General features: G+C 43.4%; 1 protein-coding gene across 3 annotated transcripts in view; it reads left to right on the top strand.

Annotated features, from left to right (window-relative positions):
• The window catches only part of IPO11 (importin 11), a 241267-nt gene that overhangs the window by 100539 nt on the left and 120991 nt on the right, over positions 1–19737 (top strand). For all 3 annotated transcript variants that reach the window (XM_006134432.5, XM_006134434.5, XM_006134433.5), the window contains exons 21-22: positions 4101–4216; positions 5503–5579. In XM_006134432.5, the coding sequence (XP_006134494.3) occupies positions 4101–4216; positions 5503–5579 (193 nt within the window). The remainder of the gene's footprint in view (positions 1–4100; positions 4217–5502; positions 5580–19737) is intronic.

Raw genomic sequence — 19737 nt, 5'->3', positions numbered from 1 at the left:
GGGGGAGGGGTTGTAGGGAAGGAGAGAGAAAGGGTCGGGTCCAGGCTGGTGCGACTGGGGAGGTGGGGAAGGAAAAGGCCTGAGCTGGTGTAGTGGGAGAGAGGGAGAAGAGGCCCAGGACGGCATGGCTGTAACCTGACCCTGCCCGGTGGCTGGGGGGAGAGCTGGGGTTGCCTACCCCCTGCAAGAGAGGGGTTGGCGAGCATAGCGAGTAGTGGGTGCAGCCTTCTAGTATATTTAAATGTCATCGAAGAAAGAATACTAAAACAGCCCTTTCCTAGACACAAAGAATAAAAACAGCTGTTAAATCAGAATTTCCACCCAACATCCTTATTATTATGCCTGACCCTAAGTACCACATACTGTATCATGCCGTCAGTTACAGATAAGGTTAAAAGACATCATCTCCCTCCCGCCCCCCACACACCTACCTGCAAAGTTTGAACAATAAGCTGTTTTTCTTACAGACCTGTGCTGCACTGGTAATAATAGCAGGAATGGTTTCTTTGGCAAAGATCAACTGCTGCTGTTCTCAAGGTTGGCAGAACCTGACCCGCCACAAATGAACAGTTAATAATACTTTGCAATGGCTAGAGAGATGGTGGCTGCCAGAGTTGAAGCTGGGGCGCTGTGGTGTGGCTGGGCCAGGGCCGCAGTGCATGATGACTGCAAGGTGAATATTATAAGATTCACCTTGCAGTCACCATGCACTGCGGCCCTGGCCCAGCCACACCACAGCCCCAGCTTCAACTCTGGCAGCCACCATCTCTCTATAATATAATAAGGGACTTTGATTTATTGTTTCCTACATCTTTGCTGTGATATTGTGGTGCTTTCTTTTCTCTGGGATGTTCCTTCATCATCAGTAGGATCTGTATCGTATTCCATGCTGCCTAAAACTCATTCCTATAGTTTTAAAAAATGGAGGTAAGGGGAAATTAGCAGAGAGTAACATACAAAAGATTTTTACTTTAGTTTGTTCCTGGATAACAAGTAGAGCTGGGAAAAATGCTGAAAATTTCAGTGGGGGAAAATCCTATTTGTAAAAAAAATATATATGTATTTGAGGAAAGTAAACATTTTTCATAAAAAAGGTTTGTTTTGTCAAAGACTCAGTTTTCCTTCAGAAATTCTCAACCAGCCCTGGCAAACAATAGTTTTGAATCAGTATGGTGAGTTGTCCATTTCCCCACTCCAGTGTTGCCACATTTTGTGATTTTTATTATAAGACTTGCATTGCTTTCCTTAAAGCCTCACTGGAAACAAAAGTTTGCATCATGTCTGCTTTCACCTTTAAAAGAAATGTATTTATAGCTCTCACTGTTGCAGAGGAAAGCTAGAAAATGTGAAGCAGATGCCACCCTAAAGGCTCAGACACCAGACGACAAATTACTTTTTTTTCTTGTTTGACTAATAAGTTGTATGCCATCATGGTAAGACTATGGCAAGTGCTTTGAGAAAAGTGGCAGTACAAAACAAAGACACGCAGACAGACACACTTAAACAAATGAGCGGCAGCAACATTAATAGACCCCAATTTCTTAAAAATGCTAACATATGTTGAATACCATATCACTAAGCCATAAAAATCCCAAAGTCTATCGAGCCCAGTATCCTGTCTTCTGACAGTGGCCAATGCCAGATGTCCCAGAGGGAGTGAACAGAAACAGGTAATCAAGTGTTTTCTCTCATGTCGCCATTTCCAGCCTCTGACAAAAGCTATGACCACCATTCCTGCGCATCCTGACTAGTTGCCATTGGTGAACCCATTCTCCATGAATTTATCTAGTTCTTTTTGGAACCCTGTTAAAGTCCTGGTCTTCACAACATGCACTGGCAATGTTATTCATGTTCTGATAATCTATTATTAACTACCCTTCCCATTATCAAGTCTGAGATTTTTGAACAGCTGGGGCAATCTTGCATGCCTATAGTACCTATAATTCCAGTTCCATCAAACTAGAAAGATTGCACTTTAAATGTGCTAATGTATCGTTTGTAAATTAAACTTCCTTTACTTGAGCTATGTTGTACTGATATGGCCAAGATGAAATTGGGTTTTGTGTTAATATAGCCTCACTACCTACATTGAAAAACGTGGCTTATAGAGAGAGATCAACTGTTCTAACAACCCAGAAAAGCTTTTTTCCCCCTTGTCCTCATGTTTTAATTATGGCAGTGTATGATTGGTTATATTGAAACTATAACGACAGGGCATATTACTGCTTTGTTTATAACATTAATATGGTTCTAACAAAATTTGCGTTCCCACATCCTACCAAGCATACATTATTTTTGATATACTTCCTAGCTCAATGGCTACATGTTAGATCATGGATTCATAGAATCCTAGAACTGAAAGGAACCTCGAGAGGTCATCCAGTTAGGTTCTCTGCCTTCACGGCAGGACCAAGCACTGTCCCTGATAAATGTCTATCCAACCTGTTCTTAAATATCTCCACAACCTCCCTAGGCAATTTATTCTAGTGTTTAACCACCCTGATAGTTAGAAGGTTTTTCCTAATGTCCAAGCTAAACCTCCCTTGCTGCAATTTAAGCTCATTGATTCTTGTCCTATCCTCAGAGGCCAAGGAGAACAATTTTTCTCTCTCCTCCTTGTAACACTTTTAGATACTTGAAAATTGCTATCATGCCTCTGCCCCATCTTCTCTTTTCTTAACTAAACAAGTCCAAGTCTTTCAGTCTTCCCTCATGTTTTCTAGGCTTGAATCATTTTTGTTGCTCTTCTCTGGACCTTCTCCAATTTCTCCCCATCTTTCTTGAAATGTGGTGCCCAGAACTTAACACAGTACTGCAACTGGGGTCTAATCAGTGCAGAGTAGAGTGGAACAATGACTTCTTGTGTCTTGCTCACAACACTCCTGTTAATGCATCCCAGAATCATGTTTGCTTTTTTTGCAACCATGTTTATAATTAGGGAATGTTAATCCCAGATTAGATTAAATTGATTTTGAAGATGTGTTAGATTGTGTGATGTGCTTTCTATGCCTCATAACCGCAGGTAGAGGTCATTCTTTATATTATTTATTTAGAAAAATCACTGTCACTATAAATGTGAATTCTTGTTAGAAGAACATATATTCTTCCTGTTCCAAGAACATTTCAAAACTTTTAAGGTGTGATAAAATCCAAGTAAATTTTGACAGCTTTCCCCACTTTAACATTTTTATCCCCTTTTTTCCGTTAAGTATTTATAGGCTCCATCTGTGCTGTTCTAAACCTTTTCTAGAGTAACCATGATTGACATTGATATTGAAATGTTTTAAAAAATGTTTATACTGTTTATAATCAGTTTGCAAACTTTTTATAATTTTACTGCTCTCAAAATATTTGAAGAGGTAATTGAAGAGGGTTAGGAGTGATATAATATTTATATGTACCTGATGTATATAATAGTGTGTATATCATTAGTCATATAATTTGAGATCTTTTTTTCTGCTAATAGTGCTTTGGCAAGCGTCAGGGTCTATCTTAGGTCCTATCCTCTAAAAGTGATCGTGGGGTTCCTGGCTCACATGACTTTAGAGGGATATTGAGTGTTAGGACTTACATTCGAGGTGTTGTGAAACCTCAACCTCTTTCTCTCACCAATTCATTATTTTTTTATCATCTCACATGTTTACCTCTAAGAGAAGAAAACAGTCCATTCTCAAATATTGCTGCTTCTAATTTCCCAGTGGATTTAAAGATAAACCTGAATGGGTATAAGGTCAACCTCAGTCAGTTTTCCCTAAGTAATGAAAGTCTAAATCAGTTTGCTGTTGTATCACCCAAAATATTTTTAAAAGTGTGGGTTTATATACGTGTTCCAGCAATATATAGGAGCTTTTGTTATGTAGCATAGAAACTTAGTGACTGTTTTGTGTTAGGTTTATGGTTTAATTTTTAGTGTCAGTATGCTAGATGTACAGTTGTGGTGTTCCATTTCTTATTGTAAATGTGAAATGGAACTGTCCTGATTGGTGTAATGACTAGTGGTAGAAAAAAAAGTGGTAGTTGTGGCCTAAAAAACAAATACCTTGAATTTTCTCTCTCAAGTCAGATTTAAAAAATATATAATTTTTTTATTCTTCATTTAGGGATTAGGAGCAGACAGCAAGAACCTCTACCCTTTTCTACTTCCAATTATTCAGCTAAGTACAGATGTTTCCCAGCCTCCACATGTTTATCTCCTGGAAGATGGTTTGGAATTATGGTAAGTGGAAGAACCTTGCTCAGCAAGATGATATTTTTTATTTTCTCTTATTTTCCTCAAAAGAAGAGAACAGTGCACATTAACATTTTTATTACCACTACTAAAACAAATTTGCCTAGAAACATATATGTAATATGCACACTAACTTGATCATGGGGCTAGCAGAGCAAATTGTGGATCCTTGCTACTTTGACTAGTGGAGGAGTTGCTATGTTTTAAGGGGTGAAATACAGGCAAATAATATTTAAAAACTGCTGCTGTTTGTTGAACAAACTAGTTTAAAAAAAACACAAAACCATTCAGGCACAGATTTTACTGGGAGGATCAAATTGCTCATAATATTAGAGAGAGAGAAAATTATAGAAAATACTGATTCAAGCTGAATTAATGTCCTCCTCTGCAAGGTTCCTATGGCAGAAAATTGGCATCCTAATTACAAACCACATATGCAAGTCTCTAAAATAAGCTCTCTTTACTTATAACAAACAGTAAGCTTTTTAAACATTTTTTTGGGGAGTACTGGTAATCCTGAAACATAGGATGCTTGATGCTGTTTCTAAGTCAGTGCCATAATGCACTTTAAATTTACCAGTTCATGGGTCCTGGATACTTTATAGCAGTAATGGTGTTGAAAATAATGCAGAAGGTTTTACTATCTGAGCCTGTAGTGTTTTTTTCAATCATGTGCTTTGCTTATAAACATAATTAGAAATGTCATTGCTTTTTCATCCATAGGAATTAAAAATTGGAATATGGAATGATGAATGTAGTTTGTTACCACCTGATTGTCACCAATATAAGATATTACACCCCAGAACAATGATATTTTGAGGGGGAAAAGAGACATTTCTGTTGCATGGATTTCTTTAACTGGTAACTGTTTGAAAATTCTTGGAAGTCTACTTACTATGTTGTCCTGATGCACATAGCATGTGATTTTTATCCACCTGACCTGCCCATTAATTCTTTGTGGTTACTTTGAACATTCCAAATCTCTGAGCAACTTCAAACAGCCATCATTTAAAAATAAAGAGAGAGGCCTAATAGTGTTTCCTTTTTTCCTCATTTTTGAACCACCAGAACCAGCAAATGTTCCACAGACCAGCAATGTGAGAAATACTATTTTGAAAGATAAGCATTTCAGATAATTAGGGTATTCTTCATTTGGAGAGATTTTGTGTTACCAGGATATGACTATTTTTATACCTGTCAAAACAGTTTCTCTTAATATGTTTATTATGCAAAACAGGGAATTAAATATAATCTACTATTTAATCTACTATTAGGTTAGTGACATTGGAGAATAGCCCATGTGTTACTCCTGAGCTGCTGCGAATCTTTCAGAATATGTCTGCCCTTCTTGGTGAGTCTTAATAAAGTCTTCTGCTTTTAACATGATTAATGTTCTAATAGTAAAATAACTAAAGCAGTTGAGAGATCAAAATTCTTACTATTCAAAATGTTTGAACAAGCTTTGACTGACTTCAAGAATTTCCATTTTCTTACACCCTGATTGTGTTTAAATAAATAAACACTTACTTAAGGAGGCAAAGAAACAAACTGCAGGCAATGCTTCTTATTAATGGACTATTTCCTAGTTAAAGAGAGAGAGTGGTACAGCCAGTCTCTGACTTACGACCACCTCCACTTACGACCAAAGCAGTCGTAAATGCGGTCCCCAAGTTACGAACGCGACCCGCGCTTACGAACAGTGCGGTTGCCATGTAACTCAATCGGATCCGAGTTACGAACACTTCTCGTTATGGCCAAGTGTTTGGTCTGTAACACATTCATAACTCGGGGACCAGCTGTATTCTGAACCAGTTGAAATCAGTTGAAGATTTGGCACTGACTTCAGTACGTCCAAATACCAAATACCTGCTTGATGGTAGGCTAAATTTGATAGGTATTTCTGCACAAGTATCTATTTGTTCTCCAGGATGTAATTTTTATTGTTGAGGCTGTGTGTTCTTAAAGGCATGTATTTCACAAAAGAGTCTGTAGACCTTAGGTTTGGAGAATATATTATTTTTATACATGCACTATGAGTGCTATTTAAAAAGAATTAACTGAAGTTGCTTAGCAGCTGAGTTGCACTTGACTATTAATTATGGAAATGTAATTCAGCCAGAGATATGTCATTTGCTCACTTATATAAAAAAACTGATTTTGACTTCACAGCGTTCCATCAAGCCTGCATAGTTACTGGTTTTATAAAAGCCATTCAAAGCTTAACACCATATCAAATAATTAAAATTTGTTTGTGTGCAGAAAATCGCTGACTGTTCTAGTTGCTTAAACAGATGACAATCCTACATGCTATTCAGAAAAACATAAAGGATTAGTGGTTCCATTCTAAATCATTAATGATCAGGTTGTAAATTTTCAAAATATCTGTATGTGTCTTGAAGTAATTTAATCAGGGAGTAATGAAATTAGATGAGATAGGTTTGTATGCATGTCAGTGAAATATAACGTCTTCTCAGAGTGACTGCTCACGTGTACATGTAACCCACACACTTAGTGTGGTTCACTGTCCCATGTAGTGGCACTTAGACCGCTAACAGCAACGGATTAAAAACAAGAGACCTCTACAGCGTGGGCTGAGAGCCAGCTGGCTTTTAGCTCAAACGGTAGAGGCTCCTACACTAATCTCCAGATGTCCCAGATTAAAATTTTCCTGGTGGCGGTTACAAGTGAGGGCTTGTCCAGGATCTCAACTGGGCCTCTGAAGCTTGGGGACGTGCTTCCTCCTCTAGGGGAAGTATGTAACCCACATACCTAGAGTGGTTCACTGTCCCATGTATGGCACTTGGACTACTTAGAGCAACAGATTTGAACTTAGGATCTCTGGAGCTTAGTATAGGAGTCTGTACCACTTGAGCTAAAAGCCATCTGGCTCTTAGTCCGGGCTGTAGAGGTCTCTTGTTCTTGTTTGTTGCTATATGTGGTCTAAGTGCCACTACATGGGACAGTGAACCACACACGATGTGTGGGTTACACACAAATATTGGACACGTTGCATGCACGGCCGCAGAAGATTTTCTCTGAGGTCGGCTATGGCATCCCCTGTGGTAAAACATTTCTGGCATCGTAAATGATGTGTTATCATTAGTAGTAGTTAGTTTTGGGGGGGTTCCCCCTCCTGCTGTTCGTGCTCCTGCGACATGCAATGGCCCCAGGGATTCAAACTGTGTGCAAAGTGCGGCAAGTATCTGCCCAGAGATAATCCGCACACTGTCTGCCTAAAGTGTTTGGGGAAAAAGGCCATTTGCAAGATAAGTGTAACACAGGCTGAACCTCTCTAATGCAGCACCCTTGAATTATGACCGGTGCTGAACCAGAGAATTTGTCGAACCATCAGAGGTCAGTATTGTCTAGCAGCATTACCAACACTTTCACTGCTTATTGGACTCTTAGAAGACATATAGGGGTAAATTAGAGCTAAATAACAGCACAGAACACTGAGGGCCAGGACTGGTGATAGTAAGCAAACTTTATGGGACCGCAGGACCCATAATAAGTGGACATCCAGCTAAGTAAAATCAAGCAGGACCACGGATATTGCCAGAGCGGAAAGTGCAGGATAGAGAGGTTCAACCTGTATTTGCAAGGGATTTAAGCCGTGGGTTAAAAGAGAGAGGAGCTAACTGCTTAAACTGCTCATGGAGTCAGCCTCTGGGCAGGAGGCTTCAGCACTGTGTCCAGAAGAGCACAGGGCTCACTAGCAGAGATAGGTTCACCTTCCCAGCATTGGTCCCATTCTACTGTGCCATGGAAAAAGAAGCGGACACACTAGGGTCATTCCCCCTTCAGGAGGTCTAGTGAGGCCTCAGAGTCATCCTGTACTCTGCCCAGACTGAGTCCCTTGATCCTGGCACCATCGACTCTGGGCCTGAGGGCAGGTCTGTCATGTCCAGTGTTAGTAGTGTCTCCCGTGCTAGTGGTGGTGGAAGAGGACTTAGATCTTCCCTTCACACCGGACTTATTTGAGGCCACATGAAACCTCATTGAACTCAGGGCACTGGCTCAATTCGAGAAACGCTTGCCCTGACTTTTTGGCACTAGCAGCACTGACCACAATGATGTGATGGCACTGCTTTGCAAATGCTTCTCAGCCCTGCCACATGTGTTCCATTTGGTACCTGGACCTACACCCATGGCACTGCTTCTGGCACCCCTGTGCCTCCACCACTAACCCCAGCACCAAGGATGTGTTCATCACTGCCACTGTCTTGAATCTCCACAGACATTCTCCTCATTACTGATCACTGGCACTGTCTGGTTCAATTCCTCTCTGGTTAGTGTTGAAGTACGTGTCAGAATTAGAGGGCTGAATTCCTCGTGCCTGGAGCTCTTGGTCCTGTTCCTGCTCATGGCATCAGTATCCAGAGGCTTTTGTGGCACCAGAACAGTCCTGGCCTCCTCAATGGCAGGCACTTATTCAGTTGCCATTTTGGACCCTGTGGGCTTACCTCCAAGGCCAACGACCTTCCAGTGCTGCCTTAGTGGCACCTTAAGCCCAAGTGCCACCCTCTGCCTCTTTGGTGGCTACAGATCTTCTCCCACGGAGGACCTTGTGAGACAAGAGGGGAAATGTACCTTTAGTGGTCCCACTGCAAACAACTCTCTCTGTCCCTCAACCTGAAGGGGAAATTAAGAGGGACCTGGTGGGCCAAGACAATCCTTTTCCCATGGTGGTCTCATCCTTGTCATCGCCAGATGAAGCAGTGGCAGGTACCGCCCTTTTCCCTCCTTCTGTGGATTCTTAGGCTTACCAGGATCTGCTCAGATGTGTGGCTCAGGACCTCAGCCTCCTGCTGAGGAGGTCGTCAGTGAGTCTGACCCGATCGTGGATATTCTTTCTCCAGAGGATCCAGCATAGGTGGCTGTGCCTCTCATTAAATGTATCCAGATCACCACCATGGTGCTCTGCTAGACCCCAGAATTGAATGTGACCATAGCCAAAGGGGTTGAGAGGCACTACTTTGTGCTGTAGAGGGAGTGTCTATATTGACCCCCAGCTGGGGTCATTGGTGTGGTGTATGCTGTGAACCACCATAAGCATTAAGGTCAGCCCAGACCTGCCCTGAGAGATAAGGTTGCTCAAATGCTGAACCTGTTTCGGTGCAAGGTTTATTTGACTGGATGTTTCAGTTGCGGGTCTTGAACCTCAGTTGTTATATATTCAACTCCTGGTACATGCTTTCCAAATTCCAGGAACTTCTCCTGTCATAAGTCAGACAGGAGTTTGTGATGGTTCTGCAGGAAGGCTGTACGGTCACCAGGCAACCCTGGACTCTGCTGACTCAGTTACACATACTATGGTCACAGCTATTACTATATGCTGTAGCTCATGGCTGTAGTTGTCTTGTTTACCAGTGGAGATAGAGTGTACCATTCAGGACCTGTCATTCAATGGGGTGGGCCTATTCACTGAGAAGAGGGACTCACCTCGATAGTCTTACGGACTCTAGAATCATCCTGAAGTCTCTGGGCATCCATACACCGGCCCCTCAGTGGCACCAGTTTAAACTTCACCTGCTTTTCTGCTTTTACTCTGGCCCTCCCAGGCAGGACCATAGGACTCATAGAAGTAGAGACAATAATATATAGAGCTGTCTTTGATTCTCATGTGTTCTGAGGCAGGATGCCTCTAAGCAGCCACCAGGTCCTAAGCTGCAATTTTGAGGGTGCTCCTGAGGATGAAGCCCTCGCATCCATGGATCTTTTCCTGCCATTTGTGAAACATCTGTCCCACTTCTACCATCCCTGAACCCAAATTACCCCAGACTGCTGGGTCTTGACCTGGTGGTCCTGAGCATATTCTGTCTAGCTCTCTACCCTTCCTTCCACACACACTCCTCCCGCCACTTCAGTGTCGCTCTCCTTATCCAGGAGGTGAGGTTGCTCCTTGCTCTGGAGGCCTGATTTCAGGTCATATCCAGCATTATCAATGGACTTCAACAAAGCCTGACTGCTACTGTGTGCAGCTTCATGAGGCTTATTGGACACATGATCTTCTGCACCCATGTCCTCCATCATACTCATTTACACCACTCTAAACATGGCTGGCATTGGTGTTCAAGCCTTCCCGAGACTCTTCAGACCACGTGGTCACTCCTCTGCTAACAGTCCTGCATTCCCTCAACTGGTAGTGCCAACAATTATACCGTGGATGTGATATGCACAGGGGTCCTCTTCACCAGCCTGCAGCTGGAGATTACTTTGGTAATGGATGCCTTGAACACAGGTTTGGGAGCGCACCTGAACAATCGTTGAACACAAGGCCTGTAGTCATGCACGGCACTGGCATTGCACATCGATGTCAGGGAGCTCAGAGAGGTGTCTCGCTTAGTGGGTGTTTTAGTCTTACCTCTGGGACAAATATGTTATGGTCCTGACAGACAACATTGCAGTCACATTCTAGATCAGACGACAGGATGGTGCTTGCTCATCTCCCCTTTGCCAGGAAGCTATCCTCTTGTGGGACCTTTGCTTTCATCACAACATTCAGCTGCAAGCCTCATACCTCCCTTGTACATTGAACAGCCTTGCAAACCGTATCAACTAGTCTTTTCAATCTTATAAGTGAGCCCTAAGGGTAGACAAGGCCCTCACTATTTTTCACGAGTGGGGTCATCCCCAGGTGGATCTGATGGTGACCTGCCTCAACACAAAATGCCCACAACCTGATGTCCATATTAGATGTTTTACACCTGTCATGGACAGGGTAAGCAGGTATGTGTTTCCCTCATTCACATTAATAACCAGGGTCCTCCTCAAAATACAGCAGAACAGAGCAGCAGTTTTACTCATACAACCATCATGGCCCCAATAGGTGACCAGGATGATGACACTCCCTCTCTTCCCCAACTTCATAACACGTGATTATGGCCAGCTGCAGTACCCAAACCTGGAGTTGCTCCATCTCAGTGTGGAATCTCCATGGCTAAACCAGCTCAGGCTCCAGTGTTCAGACTTGGTTAGGGAGGTCTTAATGGGCATCTGTAAGCTCTCTACTTGGGCCACTTACCTCTCTAAATGGAAGAGGTGCTCTCTTTGGTGTCTCAATAGGGACAACTATTGAGCATGCCATTGGCCCCTACTTTTGGACTACCTCCTTCACCTGAAACGCCAGGGTCTGGCAGTATTGTCCATTAAGATCTATTTGGCACCAATTTCAGTCTTCCATCCAGGTACAGTCCCTATGTGGGGACCCAGTGGCGGATTGTTCCTTAAACGGCTGGACCAGCTCTACCCTCAAGTGAGAAAAAAAGTTGCCACCTTGGAACCTGAATTTGATCCTCTCTTGATCATGGCTCCCCCATTTGAGCCCCTGGCTACCTGCTCTCCAGCCTACCTCTCGTATAAAGTGGCCTTCCTGGTAGCTATTACTTCTGCCTGAAGGGTGTCGGAGTTGCAGGCCCTTACCTCTGAGCACTCATACACTGTTTTCGATAAAGTGCAGCTGTGCCACAACCCCACCTGTCTGACAAATGTGGTTTCACCCTTTCACGTCAATCAGGACATCTTTTTCCCTGTTTTCTTCACAAAACCCCATGCCACAGCCACAGACAGGGACAGGGGCACTATACTTCCTGGATTTAAGACCTGCCCTTCCCTTTTATATCAAGAGTACCAAACCATTCCTCAAGTTGACCCACTCTTCACTTCTTTTGAGGAATGTATCAAGGGCCTCCTGATTACATCACAGCGCCTATCGTCCTGGATGTATGTATCAAGCTTTGCTAACCAAGGTGTCAGCTCCACCTATTCCAGTGCATTCCAGCAGGGTGCAAGCCTCTTTGGTGGCTTTTCTGGCACAAGTCTCTATTTGGGACATCTCTGTAGGGTGGTAATGTGGTCGTCTGTGCACACACTTTCATGGCTCTTTACACCATTACCCAGCAGGCATGGAATGAAGCTGTGTTCAGCAGAGTTATCCTGCACTCAGCAACAAGTTGAGGTCCAATCCCTTCTGTGTACAAACTGCTGGTAAGTCACATATTAGAATGCACATGAGCAATCACTCAAAGAATAAAGAATGGTTACTTACCTTTTGTAACTGTTTTCCTTGAGATGGGTCTATTCCAGACCCTCCTGCCTTTCCCTTGTTGGACTGTCCTGGCAAGAAGGAGCCGAGTAGAAGTTGATTTGGCAAAGTTGGGTCTGCAGGGATATCTATATCTGTATAGATATATCTATAAATAAAATATGAGTGAGAGATATGACACGAGAGGTGTCACCACAGGAGGTGCCACAATCAACCAGACAGAAACTGCAAGGGAAAACCTTCTGTGCACACAGCGTGTGCATACATATTGGAAAGGACATGAGAAACACATCTCCAAAAGCAACAGTTACAAATGGTACCTAACCATTCTTCTTTATTGCTGAAACTTTATGGGATTAAATTATTGAGAAACAGTATATTTTTAAAAAAACAAAAACTGGTCTGGTAGCACTTTATAGCCTAACAAAACATGTAGATGGTATCATGAGCTTTTGTGGGCACATCCCACTTTTTCAGATGACCGGAGTTTTTAGTTTAGGATGTGCAGACCCAAAATAAATAGGGGAGAAGAGGGAAGAAAAAAAAGGAGGGAGAGGCAGGAAACAAGTAGCAGAGGTTATGAAAAAATCAAAGGAAAAAACAGGAAGGCCGAAGGGTCATCTTTAACTGAAGATGGGCCAGTTAAAATGAAGTAGATAAGGATCAAAATCAATAGATGGGGCGTTACTGACACAGGAATCTACACAAACTGTTGTTTGCACCTTCATTGATTGTTAGGTTGGTAATGGCCCAGCCTCCCCTCATCACGATTGAGTCAATTAGCATGAGAATTGAACTTACAGATGAACTGTAATTCCAACACTTTTCTGTGTATCTGGTTGGTAGAGTGAGTTTGTGACAAAATGTCCACCTGGAGATTTTTTTAAAAGAGTGATTAGGTAGATTGAAGTGCTGTCCAACAGGTTTGTGTATGTTCTCTTTATGTATATCTGATTTATGTCCATTGATTATTTCTTGTAGGGACTGTCCAGTCTGTCCAATATACATAGCAGTGGGGCATTGCTGGCATTTGATGGCATCAATCACATTACTGGATGTGCAGTTGAATGATCCATTGATTTGGGAGCCTATATTATTGGCTCCTTTTTTTTTTCTCCTTTTTGTGTAACTGTTTGGAGAAATTAAAAATTCTGCAGTAATTTTTAGAGGGGGAATGTGACTGCGGTAATATCTTTTATTGGACTAATTTATATTGAGAGAGAGAGACAGGATTTTGAATTTACACAGAGGACTTCTTTTGGTCTAGGAAACTTATCCATATAGGTCTGTAGATCAGACCCAATATATAGTTACTCAGAGGTTTGAAAAACTCACCCCCTGAGTGACATCGTTATACTGACTCAACTCCTAACGTAGGCAGCACTATGTCAGCTGGAAAAAGTGTCCCACCAACATAGCTACTGCCTCTCTGGGAGGTAACTACCCTGCTGGGAGGATTAATTGTGCTAACCAAGAGAGCTCTCGCCCACCGATGTAGATTGTCTTCATTAAATTGGTACAGTGGCAGAGCTGCATTTATGCAGTTTTAAGAGTAGACTTGAGCTTAAAGTGGTGGTTGTCAAACATTTTTGGCCAAGGCCCACCCTGCTCAATGTAGACCTTTCTGTGGAGCACCAGCTAACCATCCATGATGACAAAACAGGTGCGGGTGAAGGGGCAGACTCTGGTTGGGAAATATGGTGCAGGAGTGGACTGGGGGAGCCACCACACAGACTCCAGTGGCCCTACTAGCTTCACAGCCCCACCAGCTGCAGGCTCTGAGCCCCCTTTTCCTCCCAGCCTCCAGCAGCCCACAGGCTGCCCATTACTCCATTGGTTTGTAGATAGTTTTCATATTTACATGTCCATCTCTCAGTTGCTGGACACTTCCGGTTAATACTGCTTTTATACCCTTTGAATGTCTCATTTTGGCAATATAGCATTGTCCAAGTGGTCATGATGACTGATCAGCGTATACATTCAACGGTTGCTGTCAGCGGATGACCTGCACTAATTGGAGAGCCACCCTCTGGTGCTGACGTGGCACCACGAGCTGAGACTGCTCCTCCTGGGTCAGAGGGTCTTTGCTGAGGTGATATAAGTGACCCAAGTATGAACCCTGACCCGAAACTGTCATCTACTACTGCAACCCGAGACCAATTCATAGTGGGGCTGTATTGCTTGCTGGGAGTCCTTCTACACGCTGTTGACCTGTGCCACTTGTTCAGAGGCGCAAACTATCATGGAGTACTCCCATTGGTCCCGGCCAAAGTCAGCACTGGGATACAGTATTGAGGATCCGGGTTCCCCTTGAGGCAATGGCGGCAGCTGGATCTGAACTGAAAACTCTGCCCTTCTCAGCCCCTCCAGTACCTCTTCTGTCTGTCCTGGGGTCTCCGTGTTTTTGTCTCCGCCATCCACCAAGTCTCCTGGGAAAAACGTGCTGTTGGACGAGGGTCTATCCACACCCAGAATTGATGAGCGATCCAGTGCTGGGGCCCGATCATGACCAATGTGGTCAGCTTAAGGGGAGACCATGGGTGGTCACAAGATTCCCAAACACAGACTTGCCCAAAGTTGCATTCTGTGTCTGTGCAGTCCCGTTGCAAGAGCCCATACTGGCTGCAGCAGAAGCAGCGTCCCACTATGACCATCAGACAGACTTCTCATGTAAAGGCCTGCAGCTGCTGCTTTAGTTTCCCCAAGGACCACCTGGGCCTAGTAGCACCTCAGGTGGCCCAATGCAGTCTTCTAGGCCTAGCAGTGGCCTGGGCAGCCCAGGCCAGTTCTCCCTTCTAGGATGGGCAGTTGGGCCTTTCTCCTGTAGAGCTTAGGCCAAGCATCTGAAGTATTTTGTGGCTGGGCTAACCGAGCTCTGAAATTGTTCTCATTTATTCCCAACCCTGCCTTCCTGCGGGTGGCGCTGGTGACTCTGGTCCCACCCACCAAGCGGTTTTAGGGAGCCATCCCTGTTTTGGGTCAGAGGGAGGCCAAGCTGCCTCACTATACACTACTATTGTAATTTAGGAAAGATGTATTTTTTTCTGGCTTGCAGACTCAAGAAAACAAATATGCATTAATTTTTAGATGACAAAGCTATCTTGTATATAACTTTCTTTTTTTCTTTAAATGAAAGTTTACTTTTTCCCAACTGAAAAACCTGTAGGAAAACCTGTTTCTGAGATTCTCTACTTTCCTTGAAGAACATGCAGGGAAGGGATGAGGAAGAATTAAATAAATGTGATATCTATTTGCTTCTCCTCGTGATATATTTGTGTGTGTGTATTTATAACATTGTGAGAGTTTTCAGTATTCATTTTAAATAATTGCTGAGACAAACAATTATGGGATTTTATATGGCTGTCAAATTGAATCAGTAAGAAATGACTTCTACATGTGTTTCTTTTTATTAACAAAGAAAACAGCTTTGACTAAGAATAAGGCCATGCTGATACAGTACATATACTATCTACTGTATATTTGACAGTTATGACTGAAGTAATGAACAAGTAGGGGAAAAACTTTTTATTGGTAGTTTCAAGAAAAACTTTTCAATTTTGAATGTCAAACAGCTGTCTTCCTCTAACTTGTTTGCTTTTTTTTGTTTTCAAATTCAGGTGAAGAAAAGTTATTGATATTACTGACAGTCCTGTTCTTCGTCTAAAAGTCATTATTTATATATTGACTCTTGACACATAAAAAGATAAAATCATAGAATCATAGATTCTTCTTCGAGTGATGTCCCCATGGGTGCTCTTCTGTAGGGGTCTGGCTCATCCCAGTGCCACAGATGGGAGATTTGAAGAGCAGTAGTCAGTCAGACTGCGCATGCGCAATTAGCATCTCGCACCATTTTATTCATGCATGCAGTCCGGCTCCCGCCAGTTCCTTCGTTGCCGTCCTCGGTCGCAGACAGAGTGAGCTCCTCTCCTCAGCCTGTTTAGTCAGAATAAAAAAATTATAGTTTGTTCCTGTTAGTTTTTGTTATAGTTACTCTCATAGTTAGTTATTAGATCTCCGTTTATAAAAAAAAAAAAAAAAAAAAAGAACACAACATAAAGGAAGAATTCTTGAACTTGAGGGGAACACGGTCATCTTCCTCACACAATGCTGGCTTCACTGGGTTTTAAAAAATGTAATTCTTGCCGTGAACCCATGCTGGCATCGGACAGGTACTCCTCTTACATATGATGCCTGGGAGAGGCACATATACCACAAAAGTGCCCACGCTGTTCAAAGCTCACTGCCAGGTCTTGCCAAGACAGAGAGATGTGACTTTGCATGCTCGTTTAACAAAACACTCCAACATTCAGACTGAACAACTGCAGCTCCTTCTGACCCTTCACGGCCCCAAAAACGCAGGGCCTCTTCCTCAGCTACTGGGTCTTTGTCAAAAAAGTGCATGTCTCTGTCTTGCTCTTTGCCATTGGTACCCATAAGTAGGGTCAGCACCATGGATAAACCCGGTACTTTTGGCACTGCCTCTGCTTGCCCAAAGGCTCAGTCAGACCTGAAAATCCATTCCGCCACACTGTCGGTGCTGATTACAGGAGCAGACTTGGCACCCTGAACCAAAGGCTTCATCAGCACCGGCAGCTGCCTCTGCAACGACCCCTGCACTGGCATGGGCATCTCTTTCCTTCCCGGCACCGGAACCATTGGCATGGAGGAAGGCATGTGCAAACTCCGATAGACCTCATAGTCCTACTCCTTCTTCGCCAACCTTCTCGCCAGCACTGTCCTCTTTACCACCGGTATCGCGGTCATCACTTCCATGCCACAAGTCTCTCCATTACCGCTGACGCTGGGACGTACTTTCCATTGTACAGACCTCTTGAGACAAATATCTCCCTCTCCTCCCCCCTCTAGAGGATTAATGAATCATAGAATCCTAGAACCATGGAGCTGGAAAAGACCTCAGAAGGTCATCAAGTCCAGCCCCCTGCTCCAGGCAGGACCAATCCCAACTAAATCAACCCAGCCAAGGCTTTGTCAAGCCGAAACTTAAACACAGCTCAGGAAGAAGACTCCACTACTTCCCTAGGTAACCCATTACAGTGCTTCACCACTCTCCTAGTGAAATAGTTTTTCCTAATATCCAACCTGGACCTTTCCCACCACAACTTGAGACCATTACTCCTTGTTCTGCCATCTGTCACTACTGAGAACAGCCTTTCTCCATCCTTTTTAGAACCTCCCTTCAGGAAGTTGAAGGCTGCTATCAAATCCCCCCTCACTCTTCGCTTCTGCAGACTAAACAGACCCAACTCCCTCAGCGTCTCCTCATAGGTCATATGCTCCAGCCTCCTAATCATTTTGGTTGCCCTCCATTGGACCCTCTCCAATGCGTCCACATCCTTTTTGTAGTGGGGGGTCCAGAACTGGACACAATACTTGAGATATGGCCTCACCAGACCTGAATAAAGGGGAATAATGACATCTGGATCTCCTGGCAATGCTCCTCCTAATGCAACCTAATATACCATTAGCCTTCTTGGCTAGAAGGGCACACTGTTGACTCACATCCAGCTTCTCATCCACTGTAAGCACCAGGTCCTTTTCTGCAGGACTACTACTTAACTGGTTGGTCCCCAGCCTGTAACTATGCTTGGGATTCTTCCGTCCCAAGTGCAGGACTCTACACTTGTCCTTGTTGAACCTCATCAGATTTCTTGTGGCCCAATCCTCCAATTTGTCTAAGTCACTCTGGACCCTATCTCTGCCCTTAAGCGTATCTACATCTCCCCCTAGCTTAGTGTCATCTGCAAACTTGCTGAGGGTTCAATCCATCCCCTCATCCAGGTCATTAATAAAGATTCTGAACAAAACCGGTCCTAGACCAAACCTTGGGGCACTCCGCTAGAAACCGACCGCCATCTTGACATCGAGCCGTTCATCGCTACCTGCTGGGCCCTGCCTTCTAGCCATCTTTCTATCCATCTTACCATCCATTTATCCAATCCACATTCCCTTAACTTGTTGGCAAGAATATTGTGGGAGACCATATACCTTGACTTTAGCAAGGCTTTTGATAGCACATCCACTGACTTTCCCACGTCCACAGAGCCAGTTATCTCATCATAGAAGCTAATCAGATTGGTCAGGCACGACTTGCCCTTTGTGAATCCATACTGACTATTCCTAATCACTTTCCTCTCTTCCAAGTGCCTCAAAATAGATTCTTTAAGGATCCCTTCCATGATTTTTCCAGGAACCGAGGTAAGACTGACCGGCCTATAGTTCCCTGGATCGTCCTTCTTCCCTTTTTTGAAGATGGGCACTACATTTGCCTTTTTCCAATCATCTCTCCCAATCTCCATGATTTTTCAAAGATAATGGCGAAAGGCTCCTCAGTGACATTTTCCAACTCCCTCAGTACCCTTGGATGTATTAAGTCTGGACCCATCGATTTGTGTACATATAGCTTTTCTAAATAGTTCCTAACCTGTTCTTTACCCAGCAAGGGCTGCCCATCTTCATTCCATCTTGTGTCACTTAGCGTGTTAGTCCGAGAGCCGACCTTGTCCATGAATACAGAGGCAAAGAAAGCATTGAGTACTTCAGCTTTCCCCACATCATCTGTCACTAGGTTACCTCCTTCATCTAGTAGGGGCCCCGCATCCTCTCCTATCACCTTGTTAACATGCCTGTAGAAACCTTTCTTGTTATCCTTTACATTTTTTGCCAGTTGCCATTCCAATTGCGCTTTCACCTTCCTGATAACCCCCCGGCATTCTCGAGCTATACATTTAAAGCCCTCCCTGGTCATTTGTCCAAGTTTCCACTTTTTGTAAGCATCCTTTTTGTCCTTGCGTTCACCAAGGATTTCCCCCATAAGCCAATCCGGTCTCCTATCATGTTTGCCTCTCTTGCTATGCATCGGGATGGTTTCTTTCTGTGCCTTCAATAAGGCTTCTTTAAAATACTGCCAGCTGTCCTGGACTCCTTTCCCCTTCATAATATACCAGCAACCTTTCAAGTACCTGTACTTCTGAATTGATTTGTTGTTTCCTCCTGTGGTTTTCCTAAGAAGTGCTCATTGCCCTTCTAGCTACCAAATATTGCTGCTAGCTTACTTGACCTGCAGAAAAGACTTTTTCTCAAACCCTTAAATGCACCAGGTTGAATTGTGTTGGAGTGAGGAAAGGGATACTTCTCATGTAGTCTGTTGAAAGGACGAACTATCAGAGACCAGATGCATCTTTAGAACAAGACTGTGACATTGTAAAAGATCTGATCTTTCACCATTTAAAAAGAAACTAGACAGGATAGCTGGACTTGACTTAATTTCTGTTCAGGAATATGCAAGAACAAAGATCCAAAGAGCCCTTTGAGTAAGATTGCTGTTTAGTTGCCTCATATTATTGATGAGAGGCATAAATATCTCATACTTTTTTGCCCTCCTAATCTGAAATGGTCAAAAAGTACATTTTGATCAAGGATATTTCTAATGATTTCACATCTC

This window comes from Pelodiscus sinensis, chromosome 6 (assembly GCF_052426305.1).
Source record: "Pelodiscus sinensis isolate ZL-2025 chromosome 6, ASM5242630v1, whole genome shotgun sequence".
Classification (NCBI taxonomy): domain Eukaryota; kingdom Metazoa; phylum Chordata; order Testudines; family Trionychidae; genus Pelodiscus; species Pelodiscus sinensis.
The sequence above is the reverse complement of the archived record's forward strand: the minus strand, read 5'-3'. Positions and strand labels throughout refer to the sequence as shown.